Below are 23,051 nucleotides of genomic sequence, written 5' to 3' on the forward strand. Positions count from 1 at the left end.
AACATCACTTGAAACTTCCATTAACTTTTTTTTCTTGTCTTAGATAACATCATGAACAACTTGAGAAGAAAACCCTAGAAAAATAAGTTAAATTCACCAAAATTGGCAAACATGGGTAACTTTTACTTCAAAGATTGTAGAGTAAATAAACAGATACATCTTTCAATTGGGCTTTCAAGCAATTATACAACAACGCATGTACTCTCAGCAACATCATTAAGACAGCAATGGATGTTCTTCAGCTTTTACCTGTTGTAATCCACAATAGGGTTTCCAAAACTTCTGCACATTGTGCTTTTCATATCAAATTTTTATTAAAGTCTTAGCTATTTTCTAAATGAATATCCTTTTTATTGGATTTTTCCAATTACAAATGAAATTTAATTTTACATCTATCATTAGAAACAACACTTACAATGGGACTGTACAAATTTAGGTCAAAATAAAAATATATGTATTTTGTGGTTTCATAAAACTTCATTTACTGTATCTTTAAAGAAAGCAGAAGTAACAGCAATATATGTAAAAGTAATGATTTAATGACTATAAGCAAGACAGAGCAATAGAATTGTGCTTCTTTTGCAGACGGGGGACAATGAAATGTTTAACTACAATTTCCCCATACAAACATGAAACAATATTCATAGAGAATAAACACCCTCACAAATAACTGATGGGTGATGAACAAGTTCGACCAAAGCAAAACACAAACTGAAAATTGTTGGGGATATTCATACTTTAAATTCAACATGCTCACTGTATTTAAAAACTAATACCTGTAGAAGCTCACAATAAATTGCTTCTATTTCCAGACGTTACAGAGAGGGCATATTCCACTGTTTATAACTGTAACAGCAATTCTTAAGTTTGAAATTTCCACTATGCCACATATTAAAATAATTTTAGATAAAATGCCTTCTTCCAGCAATTTGCTGGTTTATTTAAAATATTTGTTTTAGAATTACAGCGATCAATATGCATTTTAAAAACACATTAATTCCATCATAAGCAATGGGAAATGAAGAAAGCATTTCCAATTTCCTTAGTGAAAAGTTTTTCTTTAATGCAACTATTAATTTTAAAAGTAAACAGGTATTACTAGAGAAAAATCAGTATTACGATATGCCAATCGCTTCCAATGGAACAAAATTTAGAATTAAATATCCACATTAAAAATATCCTATGGTGATAAGGCTCAAACATAGGTATCTGCAAAGGTCGAACCAGTTGGGAGAATTTTAACAACCATCTCTGAATGCATGAAACACAATATTTTCTTTATAGTATTTATAAATATATCATACAATACTGTTTCCTGTTATGTCGTATACCAATATGGCATTGTACAATAAGCATAATGCCATCTGATTCATACAAAAGCGAATCATTTAAACAAGTCAGTAAAATAAACGGTAGTACCCGCTTTTAGGCTTACAGATTGTAAAACTGAAGTTTACTTTCCTTTGATCGGTTTCGCGCAGCAACAGAGAAGTAAAAATCAAACAGGAATCAAAATGGCTAAATATGCAAGAAATTGTTATTCACAGTGACATGGCTACATAGAATGCATTATTCTATGCATATTCTTTCCATTTGTTGAATTTCAAGATAAAAAGCACTTGTTTTCTACAGGTTCACAAAACAGCATAATAACAAGAACAATCAGGGAGGATGTAATGTAGGCGTTAGTTGAGATTAACAAACTATGGCCCAATGTTTATATCCACTGCAGAAGATTTTCAAATCCAAACAATGGTTACAGAAACCATTTCACATCTGTCCTAACACACAGAAAAACATCTTGCCTGCTTTCTCAGAAATCAATTCTTTCGAGAAATAATATTTCTTTTCAATTAACGTCCATATGAATATCACATCTAGTCCATCTTTTATAGCCAAATTTAACGTCACTACAAAAGAAAGCAAATTGGACGATAGTCACATGTATTAGCATCTATAAAGCTGTAATGGCATGAAGATATCTATATAAATCAGGGGTTTAAAATTTTTTTCCTCAACAGTCTCAGGTATCAACCAGATGAAGTTGCTGACGACCCATTTACTGACGATTTTCGAGGTCTATTGGCAAAAGAAGATTGGTGGTTACCGCTGGGGCTGCTGCTGGTTCCATTCATAGTGCTGGAAATGTGAGGAAACTGAGGATGAGGAGACTGGACTGGAGTGCCGGGGCTGGGCAAACAAGAAGAGGTGGAGGGAATACCTCCTGCTGGGCTGTTGGCCTTGTCACTCCCAGAGTCACTTTCCAGTTCTCCAGCGTTTGTCAGTCCATCTCTCTGATGACTGATCTTCATTCTTTTACAAGTAGGTCGAACTCTGTATTTCAAAGGAAGCGGACCATTCTATAAAGTTAAGAGGAAAAAAAAAAAATCAGTCTTAGATCTTTAAGTACAGTCTACAAAAATAACCTGCGAGCATCAGGTACACTACTTACCCTTCTCCAGGTATAAATGTAGGCAATGTCCATTAGTGTATAGTAATCCTTTAAAGGTTCCTCTTCATACATGACATCAATCTGTTGAAAAACAACACTTCAATTATTAAGTGTCACAAAGAATGATGGTAAATCTAGATTTTTTTGGCCACCTAAATAGAATCCAAAAATGCTTTTAAAAAACATTTTCTCCAAACATTTGGACAAAGAAAGAATCCCTCTGGAAACTTCAAATGAGGGAAAACATTTCTTGAAATTAGTAAGGGATTTGTTTTCACAGCATAAAACAGAATCCATACCAAATATTTTAAGAGCGATTTCCAAATAAAGTACTAAATTTAAAAAAAAATTCCGTTGCTTTTTTGGGTTTAGAATCCAAAAAGAAAAATGTCATTGAAATTTTTTTTTAAAGATTTACATAGAATGCATGAAGACTATAAAGTAGATACCTGGAAAGTATTAGGTATGTCCATTTTACTTCTGAGAAACTTTCTTAGGTGCATCACAGTCATTGCTGCTGGGCATCGTAAATACCTTTTATCATTCACCTAAGAGCATATTTAAAAAAAATAATTTTTTAAAATTCCTAACTTTAAGATTTTTTTTTTAAAGTCAAAAAAAATAGATGTCTGAGTATGACAAAAGGTACGAATACCAAAGCTGAGATTTGACTAAGTTCTCAGCTATACTTTGAGTTTGCTATTATTATAAATACTAAATGAACAGATTCCTTCAGTACATCAAAGCATTAAACATTAATATTTTGTAATTTTTTGTAATTTTTGTAATTTTGTAATATTTTGAAAATATTTTGTAAGAAGAGTAATCATATATAAGATAAATTCTATCTAGTAACTATTGAATACAGATCACTCTTAAACAACAAACGTGATGATTTTCTTCTATTTGATAGCAACATCTGACCCTAGGATATGCTAAAGAGCAACATACACCCTCATAAAATCTAGAATCCAAACAATGCATCTTCTATGTGTTTTTGTATCATGGAACATACCTCCTCCTTAGATTTCTCCTTGTCTTTATTTACTTTCCGATCCAATCTAAGAAACAGATAATTTATTAGGCAAACAATGTATCTAATAAATATATTAGCATAAAACACATTTCCTAAAGAATTTACCTGTTCTGGTCAAAGAATTCAATGGATAAACTTATTATTTCATCATCAGTTATAATTCTCTTATCTTCATCTGCAACTTCTCCTCTATCTTCATTAGAGCCATTGGCAGCTATAAAGACATTTTTAAATTCAATTTTTAAGAATTAAGTATTTAATTAAATATTATACATATAGAAGAATGGAATTGGTACTTTTAAGCTTAATTTTAATAATTTACTGGATAAGTTCTCCCTCCAAATAAAATGTCTTTCCCCCTCTAAAGAGTTTACCATCAGCTGAAGGATGAGCTGCATAAAAATCCCTTCTTCTCTTCATTTCATCTAAAGAGGAGGAAAAAAAAGACTTAAACATAGCAGGTAAAACTGATAAATACTTTTTAAAAATTCATTTTTAAGCAAGTTACTCACTTTTGAAAAGCCCTGGAACTAATTTGTATACAATATCTTGAAGAGTTTTATCTGACCTGAAAAAGAATAAATTAGAAAATAAACTATCAACTAATATGGCAAAAACTAAAAATGTTTATTAAGTTTTTAAACATTCTTTGTTTTCTCTGTTATAGTATTTTACTTGATTGTAACACTGTCTATAACTACATCAACATGATAATTATGATAAAACTTCTTTATGTAGTAGCACTGTTTTTTAATTAGTAGAATACTCTATTTTATACTCACTAATAAATTCTTCACATTTCACTAAGTCAAGAAAAGTGTGCCTTCCAAATTACTGAATTAGCTAATATGAAAGAGAACAAAGAGGAGAGAATGGAAGCAGTTTAAACACATGCACTCTTGCCTGTCACAAGGTCAATAAAGCAATGCAAAAATGGAGAACTAATTCCATTTTTAAAAATGATTTTAAAAAATCTTAAAATCCCTTGAATAATACTGAACTCTGTTTAAAGTTAGTCATCATTAAAATGGCCAAGAAATTAAGGGCTATCCTCCTCTACAAAGTACACGCATTAGACGGTGACTGAAGGGTAAATTTTGTGTGAAGAAATAAACACTAAATTCAATAATTATGCAATTACAAACAATGTTTTTAAACATTTTCCTACCTTATATTCAGTAGTGGTCTGGTCTTGTGAACTTGGACATCACAGATAGGACAATACTTGCTGGTCTCCAGGTAACGCACAATACACGTTTTACAGACTAGAAATAAAAACACAAATTTTTTAAAGTTCAGGAAGTAGATGCTAAGCAATAAAATTAGTATGTCAGAAATAGAGAACTAGTAGTAACAAAATGGTAAATACCAAAAGGCATTTCTAATTAAATAAACAAATTCAGTTAATATCCTGAGAACACTTATACAATTTATATTTATACAGTATTTTATTAAATATGCATTAACAAAAAGTCACTAAATGCAAGAGCGGAAAACAACTTCTTCATTTTGTACCAACATTCTCAAGGACAGTGGGAATTGTTAGTTTTCAAATTTCAGGACAAGATGTTAAATATACACGACACAAGAAAAGGTCTAAAACTGTATACTTACAGGAATGTAGACATTCTATTATGGTTGTGGCATCAATGAAGTACCCTCCACAAAGCACACACATTAGGTGGGGATTTAGCTCAGTGATCTTGATTCTGGTTGTTCGATGCATTTCTGCTTGATAAAAGATCCTGCAAGACAAAGAAATATTGGCCATAATTCACAGAAAGAGATTCGAGATTATCTCCAACTCCCAGTAACTATATGCTCTGAAATGCTGAAGGAGTTCATAAAACTCGTTTAACACTGTGCGGCTGGACTGTCCCAACGTCTTCTACAGAAAGAATTCACTGATCAGACCTCAATCAGTTCTACAGAAAAGGTGAAAAAGGATCCAAGAAAAGTAATCTCTGGTTCCTCAGGTCATTCCAGGAGGGAGAAGAAAAGGTCTGGGGTGGGGGCTGGGAGCTGAGAGCATTCGGGTCTCTTTCTTCCATTTGTCCTCCAGCCCAGCAGCCCCACGGCTGCTGCAGACGCTACACGCTCCCCGCAGATATTTACCAACCGCTAGGGCTTGTTCCAGGACTCCAAATTTAGGGTAAAACTTCCTTATGGATCTTCGATCGAAAATCCAGGAGCATGCCCTGGCTTCCCAGGGGTTCTGGTTGTTTTACGCGGTTCCGGCAACCAGAACCAGGCACGTTTTGACGCGATACAAAGGGAAAGCAAATTGTGCTCTATCTGCATCCCTGGCATTTCCGGAGCTGGGTGCTGGGGCCGCAGGAGAAGCACCTCGAGTCGGCCTCGGGCTGGGGCCTGAGCGCGCGGACGCCCGGGGGCCGGGGGGCCGGGATGCGGAGGGGCGGATCCGGCGGCGCCCGGGGCTCCGTCTCGCTCCGGATTCGGAACTCGCCTCTGTCGGGGTTTCCATAGCAACTTACACTTACACTTGGCATCCGGCCACCGCTGCAACTCCGCGCGGAGCCGGGCCGAGCCCGTAGCTTCGGCGGGCGTGCGGGGCTGCCGGGCGGCGGCAGCGGCGGGCGCGGGGGAGGGGCCGGCACGGCGCGGGGGCGGGGCCGCGCGGGGGCGGGGTGGGGTGCGGGCGCGCAGCGCGGGGGTGGGGCGGCCCCACGAGGCCCGCCGCGCTGGGGAGCAGGATTCTGGCCCGAGGCGACCCGGCAGACAGCCTGGGGGACCCCGGAGCGTGCAGTGGTAAAGGAAAATGCAAACCGCACTCCGGCCATTTCGGACACTCTTGGGGGCCTCTTTCCACGTCGACTCGGCGCGAAGAGCTTCTTTCAGATCTTGACTCCTTCGGTCTCTCCTGTTAGCAATCACTAGGTCAAAAATTTCATGAAGGGATCTTTTGAGAATTGCCAACTGTGCACTTAGCCCGAAACCGTCAGGGCTCAAATTGCAGAGATGTTTATTGAACTGAAACTCTTTAAAGCTTTCTTCTCTAATAGGAAGTCCTTCTGTAGATTAGGATGAGCGATACAAAGTTTTGGAAAGGCTGAAAACTGAAATCTGTTTCATAGCAGACAAGAAGTGGGCAAAGCCTTGTGTTTTACCTGAGCTATGCTGGATAGAGGCAAGAAAAACTACCTGAATCGATGGCAGTGACAATAAGTAAAGAACCATGTGACCAGCCCATTCCCAACGCTAAATCAACACCTTGTCAACCCAGAGCACCGAGAGCAGAGAAAAACAAATGTCATTTTCTCAGCCTCACCTCCATGCAAACCCCACACAATGAAATGCTATTCCCAACAGATATCGTATGTTATAGAAAAGTCACGGTGGGGAACTGTCAGCAACAATACAATAGCGGACAATCAGGGAAGTCAATTACTTCGTGCAGTATGCTTGAAAAATGCATTTCTTACTCCCACTTCATTCATTTCAGAATCTGAAATAAGACTAAGCTTCCAGACTTATCTGAAGCACATTCTCAAAGCTGCCTTGAACAGAAATCTAGGAACTTGTGAAACTTGAAGATGCATCTGAGGTTTTAATTCTCAGGGAATTTTAATGCAGGAGAGGGAAATACTAATCAACACAGCTCAATGGCTGAAACTAAAAGTTTTAGAGTACTAAAAAAAAACACACACACAACAAAAAAAACCGGTAAAAACAAAACAAAGCCTCTTTTATGAAAAGTGACCACAGTGGCAACCAGTGACTTCAACCAGAAAACGTCATGTGTGACTCCTCAGTTATCTTTGGATGACTTGTTTAGAGGAATATTGTCAATATATTGTTAATATAAATCTAAGTGGGATTACAGAGGAGTTGTGGATGGAGCAGTGTCCCTAAAGAGTAGCAATATTTAATTCTATTGTACTTGGTGATTAAAGACAAGTCTTCCTGGTTCTCAAAGAAAACTCTCCTTATGAAACAGCAGGACCTTTACTAGAAAGATAGTTAGCAAGGTGATACTTCTGTCCCCTTGCAAAAGCACATCACACTAATGCCACCGATCATGAAGTTCAGGAAGGGGCATCAATAAAAACAGCTGCCTTTATTTCTCCTCTACTTTACATAAAATCAACACCAGACAAACACAAATATTAACACACAGAACAATCAGACCTCAATGAAAGGTTATCTACTGGTTGGCTTTGAACGTTTAAGTCTCATGTACTTGACCAAAACCCTTTCAAATTCATTTTAAGTCTTAATTCACACAACTCCTCTACTTCAATTCACAAGAATTTGACCACAACCCTATAACCATTTATAATGCTAGTAAATACCACTTTGTTACTTGTATAAGAATCAGTTCTTTATCTTTATATACCACTTGAAAGTACTGGGAACCTAATGAAGACTTCCAAAACATCTGACATGCTTGATAAGGTTTCAGAAACAATCTCTTGCACCTTAGAAAGGAAAACCTTCTAGGTTCCACCACAGAACTGCCAGTTAAGCAAGCAAAAATGCACCAAACATACAATGGAAAAAATACTCAATAGTTTAAACTTGCCATTATAACATACTCAGTTGGGGCTGTCACTTTAGTTGGAGGCCTAACACCAGTAATGTCAAAATGAAGGAAAACAGAAGCAAGTTCTTATGTTAACAATCAGCTTGACTATTGCAATCTAACACATGCAAATAAACTCTATAACCCCAGTTGGGGCTCCCAGGTCAATACAAGTATGGGTAAACTTGGGGTTAACTTGACTTCTAGGGAGAATTTTACCTTTGGGGGCACTTAATGCACATCCAAGGACTTGATGGTAGAACATTAATGGATTTTTCAAGTACAACTAAATGCTCACTTTTCTTACAGAAGCGTGTGTATATGTGTGTGTATACATACACACATGCATACACAGTGACTTATATGGCTTTAAAGATACCAGGTGTAAATTTACACAAGTAGGTTATTTCAAACACCTTTGCACTTTGGGGCAGATGTATGGGAATGAACTCAAATATTAAAAAAATATATGTTTGCCCACAAAATCAACCTCTAAGGGATTCTACTTAAAATAAAACTCAAATGTTAATATAGTCTCATAAGTTAGCATATGCTGTTAACAATTGGCATCCTTAGGTTTCAAGACTTTAGCGTAGTATATAATATGTTTCCAGAACTTGGGGGTTAAGTTTCCTATAAAATATAGGTTGAACTACTCATAACATTCTAGGCATCACCAACCTACACTTGGATTTGAATAATATGCCCAGAATTTTGCCTACTTTAAGGGAAGGGGTTAATACATGCTTGTATTTCAAATACTGAACCGTGACCACTAAGCCCACTAAATCCTTTTATTGCAATTGGGAATGATCAAAGTCTCTATAATTGTTTACTTCCAATTATTAACTGTAAATCTTTGGGAAAAAGATCATGCTATACGGCTGTCAAACCCAAAAGACTGCGTAAACATATGCCATCAACTTTTTAGTGCTCGTTTTCCAAAGCATCTCCTCACCACATGACCTAAGCTGACATTTACCAAACCTGTAAAACGTTGTGGACTTGAGTCATGGTTCTAAGTGCATCCCATACTAGAGGTTGAGAGAAAAACTGTAGTCTCTGAGAGAGAAAAAAACAAAAAGAGGAAAAAAGAAAGAGAGGAAACCTCTTGCAAGACTAACGTCCACTCACCATCATCACTCCAAAAAAAGCTCCAAATTTGAAATGCCCACTTCCCAGTGAGCACGTCCCAAGTAATGTTTGAAGAACTTATCCAAGACTCCCAACAAATAACACCTTGAAAACTTTACCATTTTAAACACAAACGCAGGAGACCTTGGAAACAACTGGGAACCGCCATCTTACAAGCCATCCAATTTCTCACAAGTGTCCCTCCAACTTAAGTTAATAACATTTTTGTTCGGGCTCTCACCAGCCTAACATCCACCTTGGCGGGATCGCTGCCCCCCACGCAACCCGTCCCTATAAAATGGGGGCGTTCTCTGGCTGTTTAAACCCCTCCAAAGCCCCTTCTTCGGGAGAGGAGGGAAGCCACTTGACCCAAGCAGCTCCCGATTTCAGGCACCCGTCCCCGTTTCATCAAAATCTACCTCTCAACAAAAGGCGCCGTGGCCGGGAGAGCCGCAGAAGCTGCAAATAGAAGTGTTCTTCTCGGGGGCCATGTGCGTCGCGAGGGTGTAGAGGGGCGCTCGGGGGAGAAAGGAACTAAAACGTGGGGCCGCGCGCGGCGCGTCCGGGCTGGAGCGGGCGGCGGCTGGAGCGGCGCCGAGGCCGGCTGGCGGCGGCGGCGCGGGCTGCGGGTCGGTCCCGGCGCCGCGGGAGTCGGCGGGCGGCGGCGGGCGCGCGCTCGCGCTCGCGGGCGGCGCGCGGGGCCGGGCGGCGCGCGGGGCCGGCGGGCGGCGGGCGGCGGCGGCGCGGGGCTCGGCGCCCACGCTGTCAGCGCCCTCCCGGCCGGCGCGGGCGAGGCGCGGGGGGGCCGCTCCCAGTCCACCGGCGGCCGGTCCGAGCCCGGCGCGACCCCCGCCGCCCCCAGGCCCCGTCCCGGAGGCGCCTCGCCTCCTACGTACCCGGAAAAAGCAGCCGGCGAGAAGCGATCGCAGCGGGCGGAAAAGACAATGAAAGTTAAAAGTCGTTCAGCAGAAAATGAATGTGAGCCAAGCGGCCATCTTGAAGCGAGCTGCAGACGCTGCTGTCAATGGGCAACGAGCGCAGCCGAGAGGAGCCGCGGCCGCCGCGCTCGGCTCATGCTGCCTCCCGAGCCCGGCCTCCTCCTCCTCCTCCGCCTCGGCCTCCTCCTCCGCGGCCTCCTCCTCCTCCTCCTCGGCCTCCAACGCCTCCTCCTCCTGGGCCTCCTCCTCCTCCTCGGCCGCCGCCGCCTCCTCCCGCTCCGCACTCGGGGGAGGGAGCGCGCGGAGGGGGCGCGATCAGTATTATTCTGCGGGGCTGGGAGGTGTTTCTAATCCGGATCGGGGCTCCCTCGCCAACATCCCCATTGTCTCGCCCCGATCTCTGCCTTTAATACTACGATTATTATTTCATAGTTGCCGTGGGGGGAGGAGGGGGGTGGGGGGCGCCGTGTGTGTGCGTGCGGAGAGGCGGGGGGAGGGGAGGAAGGCTGAGGAGGGGGAGGGGAGGGTGGAAAAAAAAAAGCACCGCTGAAGGCAGAGTGGAAACTGACACCGGCTCCAAAATGGCTCAGAGTCCGCCCGCCCCCTCCCCCCGCCGCCCCCCCACCGGGTCACGTGCTCCCCTCATTCCTTAAGGGCGGCCTGGGAATTAGTGTCGGTGTAGTCGGGCCCGCGGCCGCCCCCTCCCCTCGGAGCAGCGCGACCCGGCCCCCTCCCCCTCGCTCGGCGCGGCGGCGGCGCTGGCGCGGCTGCGGAGACATTTCTCCACAGCGCCACACGCGCCACCCTGCTCTCGGCGCGGGCATCGCTCCGGCCCCGCAAGCAGTTCAGCCCACCCCACCCCCCGTTATTTCTTTCTTGCCGCCGCCCGCCTCCGCCCGCGGTGCACACGTCCGCGGGCTCCAGCCGAGGAGATCGCCCGGCCGCCGCCCCCCGCTCGGCCCCACGGGCTGCGGCCCAGACTCCGGCGCCGCGGCGCGGAACCTGCGACCGAGTTGGGCTCGCGGAAACAACAGCGCCCGCCCCAGTCTTCCCGCGGCCGCGCCGGCCCCCTTCCCCGCCCGCCAGTGGCCGAGGCGGGGCGCGCGCGGGCAGCCGCTCGCTCCGGGCAGGGGCTCCGCGCGGGGCCGGCCGGCCGGGCCGGGCCTCCGGAGCCCCACGGGCGAGGGTCGGGCTGCGGGCGAGCCCTCGGGCACAGGTAACGGGACGGGCCAGCTCCCGGCGCGGGGCGACCGCGCCCTTTCCCCACGTCCCGAATCTGGGGTCTTAAGGCAACCCCGAAGATCGCATCCTTTCCCACTACGCTTAACTTTAATCCTGAGAAGAGGCGATCGTTAAAAGTTAACGCCAATCGTGTCTGCGTTTTCAAAGTAATAATTAACAAACTCAAATCCAAACAAACTCTCAGCACTCTTTAGTGGGAACAACTTATTTATTCAGAATATAATACTGTCTGCTTCCTTTTGGAAGACTTGGAAAAGATCAAATATGATCAGTGTACGGATAATACTAAAGATGATTCAAATACTTAGGCAGACTTTCCCTCTTAACCCTTTCACAAGTGTAAAAGAAAAAGTGTCAAAATTGATGAGTGACACAAATCCAAAAGAAAAAATTTGTTCTCCTGAAAAGGAAGACATCCAGCTCGCAGAAACGATGGTTCGGCGGAGGCAAGGCGTTCCTGGTCTTCCTCTAGACCGGGGCAGATCGTTAACTTCTCCAAATTACAACTGAGTTGCTCTTTCCAGGCTTTTCGAAGCATCTTTAAGTTTCCCTACTAAGTCCTGAAGATGTGTATGATGAATCGTTTTTAGGATAAAAACACAAGAAAGAAGTATCCAACTTTGAGAAAGATGCAAGAAGAGAGTCGGGGGACACTTTCTAAACAAGTTTAAAATTCACAAAGATTTTAAACCTTTGACAAACCACTATCAAAAGAAGGTTTTCTTCTAAAATATAAAAGATGTAAAAAATTAAAAGAAGGTCAATAGAAAGTTTTCCTCTAAAATATCTCATCTTCAAATGGGCTGCTTGCCCTCAGATGTGAGATATAGTTTCTAACTGAATCCTCTGAACAGGCGAAGTATATCAAAATTAAAATTTCTCAAGTTATCTAACAAAGATTATGCTGTATTCACATCTTTTGAAAGTTTAAAGTTTGATTAATGGTTACATTAAAACGACTCTGCAGGAGATCCCTTTTGAAAAATTCAATCTCATCAAAATTTCAAGCAATGACCTTCATTTTTTTAAGTGGTAAGAAATAAATTCGTTGTCATGTCCATTAATCAATGTAATTTTTAATTTCCCCAGTCTTACACTGGCAATATAAACAGTTTTAGAATTTTTGTATACTTGCTCCTTTATAAAAAGTCATTTACAACTACTGTTTAAAAATCATGTTTTGAGAGTTTAATTCAATTTCTGAAAGCAAAGAAGACATTTTCAAAGCCAAGCTCTTCCTTTTGCTTTGTCCTATTGGCTCACACTTATCACAAATAGAAGGAATTTACACTCAACACTACACAAGTTTATTTTAATTGGAGGGAACAGCAAATGCAGACCAATTCTGTTAGTAACATCGTAATTTCAAAAGTGAAGCCTACGTTAAGATATTGCTTTTGAAGCCCCCTCACCATTAAATCCTTAACCAACCTTCATTATCTACTGACAGATGGTTAATTTTCTTTTGAACTTTACATAGGCATAATTCTCAATTAAAAATCTGTAAAAAGGTAGGCATATTCACAGATCCTAATACTGTACCTGTAATTGTTCCATGTTGCAACTAAAACTAATTTCTGGGTGGGATCGGGAATCAGTGTTCTAGGGAAGAAAAAAATGCTGTTTATTTAAATCAAGGAAATTTTAAATTTCATTACACATTTAATTTTTAGACAGGGCTTATGTATAAATACCTCTACATTTAAGGTCACCAAATATGCAGGTCTGTACATCTTATCAAGTTGATTGGTCTAAAACAACACAACACATTGATTTCAGTCTTTAACTCTTATTTTTTTAAAAAAGTTCCCTAAGTTCCCCTAGAAAACAGTTTGTTAAACTTTACCTTTATCTGATATTCCAAATGCCAAGAAACATCAGTTATATGAGGGAAAGATCTGCCTATACTGAAAGATACAATGATAATTTTGTACATAATAGCTACAGGAAAACTTTTAGTATTTATCTTCACCAACAATGGTGTCTACCACCTCCCCACCACACACACTATTTTAATCCATTCTGAATTTAAAACATTGTTAAACTTTATTTTCAAGTTCTGAAGAGTAAAGAGCATTTTAAAAATTATCTCCATAAGCTTTATCTTTAAAAACATTAGCTTAACTGCAATTGTTTCACTTGCCCTTTAGCCCCTTTTCTTTTGGTCTAGATCCCGTTTTTTTGTCCTGTTTTGTTTCACACCAACACTCTCCATTCATACCTGCAAGTAAAAAGTAGCTCAGCTTGACACCTTATACAGGACCTACCTTCCCAGTAGGATTTCTAGGGAATTCCTATTATTCTGGGAGGAAAAAAAAGAAAGAAAATATGTCTTTGCAAACAGAGTAGAAGAAAAATAGTAATTGTTGATTTTTAAAAATTTAAGTAAGTAACCTGATATTCCGTGCAAAACAATTCTATTCTCTCGCTGTCAAATTTACAGTCTTCTAGGTAAGTGCTAAAGAAAAAAAAAGCCTAAGTTTAGTCTCCATTTTAAAAACTGAAATTGGAATCATAAAGGTACTATTTGAAAACAAATGGATATTTAAATAAATCCTGTACCTTAGAGTTGATTTGTCAGCTCTTTGCTTTCCAGCCTCCAGTATGTAAGTTGCAGCTGCTGCATGACAATGTTTTAAAACCACTGGATCGATATGTTTCAAGTCTGGGTGATCTAAAATAAATTAATTGCCAGTGATGCCTGTGACAATAAATTCTTTATAGTCCTGTTTCTAAAAAGGGATTTTAATTTGGGTAAAGAACCCTCTCTAACAAGATAACAAGAAGAATTCAACTATAAGGACTGGAAATTATAAGTAAATGAGATGTGCAACATGGTCAATGGCAAAACAATAAAGATCACACATCAATAATTATGCAATTACCTGGTCAAATTACCTTCTTTTACTTTACCTTAATACTCTTATTTTTTAAAAAACATAGTCCTAGAGTAAAATATACAGTGGTCACTCTAAAGATGGAGTAAATTCCGAGGAAAATAAGAAGATAAATATTTTATATGGTGTAAATTTAAGAATGAATAAACTTTCCTTCTAAAGATTAATTTTATGCTAACTGGCTCCATGGACATTAACACATGGAGGTGGGGGAGAGGGAACGAGTTCAGAATATAAAATACAATTTTCAAAATATTTTCAGGTTTCGACAGCCATCCTTTCTTTTTTTTTTTTTTTTGAGATTAACCAGGTGGCGGTTACTATTTTCGTTTAAAGAACTTCCACTTTCATACTTTTTGTACACGTGTTTAGCTCGTGAAACTACAGGAAAAAAATTTGAATTGTTGAGATATTTATATTTAAGAAAATCATGTAATAGCGATCTGTCTTAAAATATGCCTCCATCCATACTGACACCGCACTCCGCAATCACTGACCCGACCACTTATAAGAGACTCGCCTCCTGATAACTAGTGCAGAACAAAACATTATGCACCATATTTTAAGGGTCTAGGCGTGGAACCTGTGCAAAACATATTGAACTAGAGTGTTGGAATGATCAGAGGATCTTGAGGTATTCTCTAAGATGAAAAATGTCAACACTATTTGACGTAGTAATTACTTTGGAAGCAGACCCTTTAAAACCTTCGTCAACCTAGCACTGAAAGCTTGAATTGCAGGGAGCTGCCCTGATGAAGTCCAAGTGTCAAACAGCTTTTACCCCAGACCAGGCTGAAAACCTTAGATGTTTAGGCCACAAACAAGACTTGAACACCGGCTTTACAAAGGAACAAAGAGCCTGGGAGGGGAAATCAGGCCAGGAACGTGTAGCTGGCTGTGTGCAGGTGCCAACTGGGGAGAGAACAATGCTCAGGGTCCGATGTGGGTTCTGGCAGAGCCACATCCCCACACTCCGTCCGGAGCGAAGGGCAAACCCCGGAGACTTCCTCTTCCCGGGGCTTTCCCCTTCTCGCTCCATCTCGCTCCTCTTCTCCGAGCGCCCCTCCACCCAGGCCGATCCAGCTCAGAGCCCAGCGGCTTACCTAACACGGCCTCGTCCGCCTGGGCGTCCAGCAGGCTCTGGAAAGCCGCCCGGAGGAGAAGCGTGAAGGCGTTGGAGTCGAAGGAGCCGGGATCGGCCAGCATCTGGAAGCCTTTCTGCACATACTCCGAGAGCTCCATTGTGAGCGCGCCGTGACCTTCGACACGCGCACCACGTGACACGCGCCGCGCGCTCAGCTGATGCGGCCGCGCGCGCACGCGGCTGGGGCGGCGGCGGAGGCGCGGGCTGCGGGCCTCCCAACCCGTGGGCTCCCCGCCGGCCTCCCGGGCCGCTCCCTGGCCCGCGACCCCGGCCACCCGCCAGCCGCCGCCGCCGCCGCCGCTTCCGTCCAGTCCTTCCTTCTGCGCCCGCCGCTAGGGCCGCCGCGCCTTAGCGCGAGGGGCGGCCCGGGCTCTTTGTGGACGCGCTCGGCGCTTTCTCTGCTCTCGGCGCTCACCTAGGACTGTCACCGGCTCCTGCGGGGCCCGCGGGAGCGCTCCCGAAAGACCCCTCGGGAGGTGGTGATGGTGACGGGATCCCGGCCCCCACCGGCCCCGAGAACTACGCCTTCCCCGCTCCTCGCTCAGCGCGAAAGCCTGCGGGAAGCTCCAATCGGAGGCAACTGGTTGGTTTTTGGTTGGGGGCTTTTTTTTAACTCAACAGCTTAACCCCCAAGCACTGCCCTTCTGTGAATGAGACTGTAGACGTCTAATTATAATTCTTGCTTATTTTTCCTCTTTCATTGTCATTCCTGGAATACGGCAATTGATTCCTTCCTGCGTGGTGTGTGTGTGTGTGTGTGTGTGTACACATGTATACATATAGTGCGCGTGTGTAGGTGCTGTACTTCGACAGTTAAGGGATTAATATCTTATTCACGAACATATTGGACAGAATTATTAAAAATTTTAGATGTAGCTACAAATAAACACCTTTCAAAAGCAAACTGATAAAAATTTTGTGCTACTGTGCTCACAGCATCTATGGGTCCTGTTTTAATTAGTCAAGCTATCATATTTTTATCAAATAGTTATCTTAGTAAAATGGCAAAACTAAAAACTATTTACTAAAAACTTAGTAAATAGTTAAGAATGGCAAAATCTTTATCAGAAGTGAATACCCATCATTTTAAAGGTTCAAATATTGTATAAAGTTTAACTTCCCCTTTATAGTTATACGAATTTGGAGAACAAGAGTGATTCTTAAAACAAAACAAAACAAAAAACTGCATCAAAGTAGATTATGCATTTTTTGATCAAAAGAATTTAAAAAGGAAACTCAAAGTGCAGTTCTTTCCGGGTGGAGGGGAGGAATAAAGAACGAGAAAGATGTTTTAGTCTTTCAAATAATGCCTCTTAGGAGGCATTATTTGAAACAGACTCACCATGAAACACTTTTTGAGGCATAATTTAGGTGTTTATTTGAAAAAAAAGTTTCTAACGAATACAGTCAACATTTAACCTTGCACCAATGCATAAAGAACACCTGATTTCACAACAACAGGACGCAAATGGAATAATTTAGCATCAGTAAAGATTGAGTAACTACTCAAGTTCTCCTTTGAAGGCTTTGAAAGGCATGTGAACTAGCTCTCCACTTCGGTGAGCATATAGGAGCAGTGAAGGATTTGAAAGTCTCCCTAGAGTCTTTATGAAACAAACACCTATTAATCATGTTCATCTTTTCTTCCCATCTCTCATTTTCTTTCTAAACTCCTTGTTTCTCCTCAGTAGTAAAACGTCAGTTGAAAAATGTCCAGATATCTGATTTGCATAAGGGATATTTTACAGGGCAGAGTTGTGTAAAAGTTAAACAATATTAACAACACCCAAGCTCATTACATCTGTTACATATTTTATGACCTTGCATAATATTGATTGTTAATACTCTAATAGAATTTGAGTTGATAACTGTAATCATACTCAATTTAGTGTCAAAAAGGAAAGCAATAATGCTTGAGCATAGATTTTTAAATGCTGTTTTAAAAGAGGAAAGTAATTCAATTAAATGTGACTTCCTGGGTGTAAAAGTTAGGAAATTCACAAGAATTGTTTCTGTAATAGCTGTCATGTTACTCTCCTGTACATATATAAGTCCTTTCTCTTACAAGGCATTTGTCGTCTTCTACCTAAATGTGTTTATGTGTTAGGCCCAAGTGATGGGTATATTTCCAGCTCACACAAAAATTTTCACCATAATGTTTTCTGATACTAGAAAAACTGAATTTTTCTCCTGTAGCTACATTTATTTCAACTCCCTTTGTAGGAGGCACAGGATTAAGTATTTGTTTAAATGTAGATAATACATGTATTTCTTTGACAAGTAAGCCATTGAAATACATTGAAGTATAATTATTAAAAGGCATGATTACACAGATGTAGACTCTGTTGCAGCAATAAAATCAATATATTCTATATTATTAGAAAAACTAGGTATGAAAACATTCTGAAACTATGGGGGAAAAACTATTAAAAATTTTTGCTTTGATCACTGAAAACAGCATTGGAACTTTCACTAGACTTAAAACAATTCTGCAGCCTTAAAGCCAATCGACTAAATTTGCCCTGAAAGAGCCTTTTAAAATAACAATTATGTGCAGCTGAAAACAGCAAAATAGATGTTCAATGATCTTCGTGTTAATAATGTATTTTTCCTTTTAAACTGCAAAGTTAAGATAGATAATGCTGCTAAATTTGTTTTTCTTTTTGAGAATGTACAAATTATTCAAAGGATGAGAAAGTATTTTTAAATGTTTTTAGAATGTTTTAAAATACATTGTATCCTTTGAGCTGGTTAGTTAACTTTTTCTTTTTTAGAAAACAATTTAATATTGGCCTCTGCACCATGAGTACAATTTAAATGTGCTGGGGCATTTACAGGATCTATGTGGTCAGCTTTTCCCAAAGGCCTCATTGGTATATTTGTTGGTTGCAATTGTTTTTATTTCTAGTATTTATTTTTTAGACTGTATAAGTACTTTTGCTTTTGTGCCGAGGAAGCTGAGGGAAAGTATTACTTTAGATTGAAGAGTTCCTTGAATACCCATGGGGAGGAAAAAAAAAAAAAGCCAATATGCTTAAATGCCCATGCATCCAAAAGTTTTTACTGGCATACATACTATGTTCTTGCGGGGTTCTATTCCACCCCTGCACGTGGAATACCTGCTCACTTTCCAGAAAGAAGAAAGTTTAAAATGCTTAAATATTACCTAAACACACGAAACATCTTCTCTCTGCCCCCTCACAGGGATTCTTTGGTGGTTAGTGATCTTAAAGCCTTGAGATAAATATTAATAAAAATAGAATTTATTATTTTAAAGCTACTTTAACCACAAATGGACACTTGGGAGGAATGCTTAACTGAGTTAACATACGGTATTTGAAAGTATAGGTCAAAACTATTTCAGTGAAGTTTATAAAATCTATACACATTCTTTTATTAAATATCTTAACTTGGCAAGGCATAGATTGGGTCTTGGAATTTGAATGGTCAAGTTTTTGCACATTTATGACTACAGAGTTCAGTGGTTTCAAATTGAGTCTTGTGTCACATGTTTTCAAAAGACCATATCAAGCATTCAGAGGGAACAACAAAGGTTTAATTTTCAAATTAAGCATTTAGTCCAATCTCTAATAATTTATAAATGGTCATTGCTACAGTAATTAATATAGGCAAATACAACCTTTTCCCTCCCTTATTCATATAGCCTATCTTGTATATGAGGATTTTTTGATAAAACTCAAATTTATTTCAATGGAGCTAGTGCCTTAATATGTGAGAGAAAGTGAAATGCTAGTCACATTAAAGAAGTTGGAACCATAGGAATGAAAATCAATGATACAATGTTCTCTAAAATACTACAAAATTCATGCTTATGGTTTTGCACAAGCGTTTTGAATTTTTCCCCCAAAAGTTTTATTCAAGACATTTAGACTAATTAGCACAACTTCTATTTAAGTAGTAGTTTCATCATTTAGTACTACTTTTTAAATTTCATTTTTCAGATAGTTGCATCAGGAAAATATCAAATATAAAACTTCAAAATGTGGTATATGATAAATATTTCAAATCTAAGTTGTAACAGGTTAATTATCATGTTACTAAGAAACTGAGTTTTTTAAAAAGATAAATATCAAAGTATTTCCTTTGAAATTAAGAAACTATAATTTTGTCAAACTTTGCAAATAGGAAATTCTATAGTCAGGATGTTTAAAAAGGAGGATACTCTTGAATTTTTAAAGTGAGATTTGGGAGCTATCATCAAGAGTGTCCTGCCTTGATTTTGTTAGCTACTTGAGTCAGAATGAAATAATTCTGTAATATTAAAAGAATGTACATAAGTATCAAATGATAATTTTTAATATTAAATCTTTGTATCTAAGCAGTCTATGGGTTTGAAAGGATTTTCTACATATTGGAAAAGTCAGGTCTGCTCTTCAGGGCTTCCTTTAGGAAGTTTGATCCCTTATTTTGAAGCCAAGCAACTAATGTCACATGGGAATATCTGAGTAGTACTGACTAAAATTGTGAAGTCTTCAGCTAGGAAGAAATGAGGAATTGGTTTCTTAAAAGGAAATAAAATTTTTAACATGCAGTTTGGCAAGAGATGAAGGCAAATTTTAATTTAAAGGTAAAGAAATTAGAAACAAGGAAGGCAATCATACTCCACAGTATATTTAATGAGAAAAGAACAGGTTGAATTGTGTGTCTTAGAATTTCTCTACATGGACAAATGGAAACTATTTACTTTTAAATTATTACAATGTACTTATCTTTTGTATGGATTATAAAAAGTAAGTTTACTCCTTAAGTCACCAGTGAAGTGATATGAAAATTAGGAGCTGGCCAACCATCCAATAAAGTCTGTCAAATAGAGAATTTAGATAATAAACAGTTTCCCCTTCAACAACAGGTTGGTTTTATTCTCTACTTCACTTATAAAGATCACCGCTTCGATTTCCTACTTCATTGATCTGGGATCAGCCAGAATGACCCATGGGTTAGCTAGAAGAGAATGAAAGTGAAGCATGGACATGTTGAAACAAGTTTACTTTGATGAATATATCTGATTAATTCTTCCATATGCATGCAGACTGTCCTTTAAATTGTTATTTTACATTTTTAGAGAGAGAGGGAGAGAGAGAGATTGAATATTTTTTGAAGGAAGGAAGGAAAGGAGGGAGGGAGGGAGGAAAGTTTTTCCCTTCCAGAGAAGAAATGTTACAGAAAACTTATTTACTGTTTATTTTCTCTGACACAGTCCATTACACCAAGATTCTTTTAGCTCCACTGAATTTAACTAAGCCTCACAGTCATGCTCAAAATGGACTAGAAGATTGTCTGTCATGTCCAGAACCTAACCAGTTTTAACATGGCTTACATTTAGACTATAACAACAGAAAATATCTAAGAGATTCCCTTCCTTTTTGGTCCTGGTTTTGGAATCTATTCTAACACTGTATTTTCTCATACCTTAGAAACTGAAGTTTTGACCAGATCTATGAATTCCAACAACAACAACAAAAAGGAACAAATGGGCCTAGTCAATGGAATATTATTGTCTAAAGCCAACATTTTTTAAAAGTTTGTATTTTGAGAGCATGCTTTTTATATATTAAAATTTTGAAATTTAAGTAATGTATAAATATTCATATTTATTTTGTTTAAAGGAGTATAATTTTTAAAAAGAGGAAACAAAAAATAAAAGTATTTTATATACTAAACTCAGGTAACAATAATCTATACTTGCTTATAAAATGAAAGATTTGACCATCATTTATCAAATGAATTATTTCAGAAGAGAAGTTATATATATAAGAATGCATGATCTGAATTAAATACATTGCCAACACTAAAGAAACTATACAAAATGTGCTTTTAACTCATTTAAAGTAAACATTTAAACCAAAATTAATATATTAAGAGAGATTACTTTGTAAAGAAAGGCTTAGGTGAAAGTTTTAATATTTTGAAACACATGATATTTTAAATAATACTGGTTAAGAATTTAACATTTTAATTATGGTTGTTTTGAATGGTGTTTTCAAGAGAGTACATATTTTTATGTCCCTTGTCAAAATAAAACATAGACTTGAAACAATTTTATGCAAAGTTCAGTCTAACAATACTTTAAAAAAATCCTTAGAATAATTGTGTTCAATTCTCTCACATATTTTTTGCATATATAGAACTATTCAGAAAATACTTTATTAATTTATTTTTAATTAAAGTATAATTGACTTACAATATTATATTAGTTTCAGGTGTACAGCATAGTGATTCGATATTTTTATACATTATAAAATGATCACCATGATAACTCTTGTTACCATCTGTCCCCATACAAAGTTATTACAATATTATTGACTATATTTCCTATGCTGTACCTTACATCCTGGTGATTCGTTTATTTTATAACTGGCAGTTTGTATCTCTTAATCTCCCTCACCTGTTGCATTCATCCCCCTACAACCCCCTCGCCTCTGGTAAGAAAATAAATGATTTATACATAACTGATTTTTACACCATGGTAAATGCTCAGAAAGTAATTTTATAGACTGTTGTAAAAACAAGTGCCTATGAAATAGATGAAAATTTCCATTTTTTTCTCCCTAAGTGTTTGATTATTTTCATTAAGTTTAAAACATAAATAACCACAGTTGTTCTAACTCTTTCAAGTGTAATTTTCAAAATTACATTCCTTTTTGTAAGCATTCTAATCTGTACTTTATGGAAAGGAATGGGGAGCAAGATTTGTAAAATCATTTTAATGTCATAAAATACCAAGAAAATAATGACTGGCAACAGGGTGAAAGGGAGAGTTGTATTAATATGGGCAATTTAGTCCATGTTATTAGAAACTTGGACTTGAGTTACTAGTATCTGGGTAATTACTCAACTTTTTATTTTGTGCTAAAGTAAATAGTCCTGGATCATTTGGAGCAACAGTATTCTAAATCAAAATTAATCAGATAATTGGCAACTTTTATTTGACTTGCAGTGCTCTATAAATTATAGACCGAGAAATGAGGAGAAATTTGGTAAAGAATAATAATGTAGATGGTAATACATGGGCAATTGAGGCCTAAGGAAACTCTGAATTTTTGTATGCTTTTCTTAAAATCTGAAGGTGACAGAAGATTTTTAGTGAGGCCCAACTACAATACATAGGTGAGTAGTAGAGAGTTAAGAAAACTTGTTTTTTAAAAAACAGTAATTGAATTAAAATATTTGTGAATTGAAAGGAAGAATTGTTTTATAAGACCAGTGGTGTCAATAAAGAGATACATATTTTGTTTTATAAATTTCTATAGAGAATATTCACTCTACAAAGGACTCTTTCCTTCAACAGTGTAAAATGGAAATATTGATTTTACATTTGCCAATTATAATAGAAGGAAAATAATATTCTACTATGTCTGTTGTGGTTTTGAAGGTTGCCTTAATTTTGTAACAAGGTGGACATTAATAAAAATCTAAAGTACAGAGGCTTGTGAGATATTTTAACCAATGATTAATGTGTTTTTAGAAACCTAAAAGCATTTTCAAACTAATACTTTTTTATTCATTTAAATTTCATTTTGCTTTTATTCTGTTTCTAAAAGTTGCTCTGATCAATATTTGTCTGTAGAGACTATGACATTCTATGATGACTAATGTTCAAGTTGAGTCATAATGATAGTCTGTTATATTAAAATCAAGAGTGAC

At 38.9% G+C, this 23,051-nt stretch overlaps 2 protein-coding genes and 2 long non-coding RNA genes across 9 annotated transcripts; 2 read left to right on the top strand and 2 right to left on the bottom strand.

Moving 5' to 3' along the window:
- Window positions 1-102: 102 nt before the first annotated feature.
- BMI1 (BMI1 proto-oncogene, polycomb ring finger) lies at window positions 103-10,201 on the bottom strand. 6 transcript variants are annotated; one of them, XM_004280943.4, is made up of 10 exons: window positions 10,062-10,201; window positions 5,103-5,233; window positions 4,657-4,753; window positions 4,001-4,056; window positions 3,863-3,913; window positions 3,594-3,702; window positions 3,468-3,513; window positions 2,902-3,000; window positions 2,453-2,533; window positions 103-2,360 (listed from the first exon to the last, which is right to left on the bottom strand). In XM_004280943.4, the coding sequence occupies exons 2-10, from the start codon at window positions 5,212-5,214 to the stop codon at window positions 2,031-2,033; spliced, it is 981 nt and encodes a 326-aa protein (XP_004280991.1). In that variant the 5' UTR covers window positions 5,215-5,233; window positions 10,062-10,201; the 3' UTR covers window positions 103-2,030. The 6 variants fall into 6 exon arrangements, with proteins under 6 accessions (XP_004280991.1, XP_033263742.1, XP_033263740.1 ...); XM_033407851.2 differs by lacking the exon at window positions 10,062-10,201 and adding an exon at window positions 9,585-9,768; XM_033407849.2 differs by lacking the exon at window positions 10,062-10,201 and adding an exon at window positions 5,984-6,096.
- On the top strand, window positions 2,343-3,059 carry LOC125963389 (uncharacterized). Its single transcript, XR_007475278.1, has 2 exons — window positions 2,343-2,439; window positions 2,865-3,059. It is a non-coding gene; the product is annotated as an uncharacterized LOC125963389 (long non-coding RNA).
- Window positions 10,202-11,534: 1,333 nt separating the features above from the next.
- COMMD3 (COMM domain containing 3) lies at window positions 11,535-15,484 on the bottom strand. Its single transcript, XM_004280944.4, has 8 exons — window positions 15,346-15,484; window positions 13,908-14,019; window positions 13,740-13,803; window positions 13,613-13,647; window positions 13,192-13,252; window positions 13,040-13,096; window positions 12,888-12,947; window positions 11,535-11,905 (listed from the first exon to the last, which is right to left on the bottom strand). Exons 1-8 carry the CDS (start codon window positions 15,482-15,484, stop codon window positions 11,846-11,848), a joined length of 588 nt encoding a protein of 195 aa, XP_004280992.1. The 3' UTR covers window positions 11,535-11,845.
- A 46-nt stretch (window positions 15,485-15,530) lies between these two features.
- On the top strand, window positions 15,531-20,974 carry LOC125963387 (uncharacterized). Its single transcript, XR_007475276.1, has 2 exons — window positions 15,531-15,969; window positions 20,822-20,974. It is a non-coding gene; the product is annotated as an uncharacterized LOC125963387 (long non-coding RNA).
- Window positions 20,975-23,051: the final 2,077 nt, after the last annotated feature.

The sequence above is a fragment of the Orcinus orca genome, chromosome 2, assembly GCF_937001465.1.
Source record: "Orcinus orca chromosome 2, mOrcOrc1.1, whole genome shotgun sequence".
NCBI lineage: Eukaryota > Metazoa > Chordata > Mammalia > Artiodactyla > Delphinidae > Orcinus > Orcinus orca.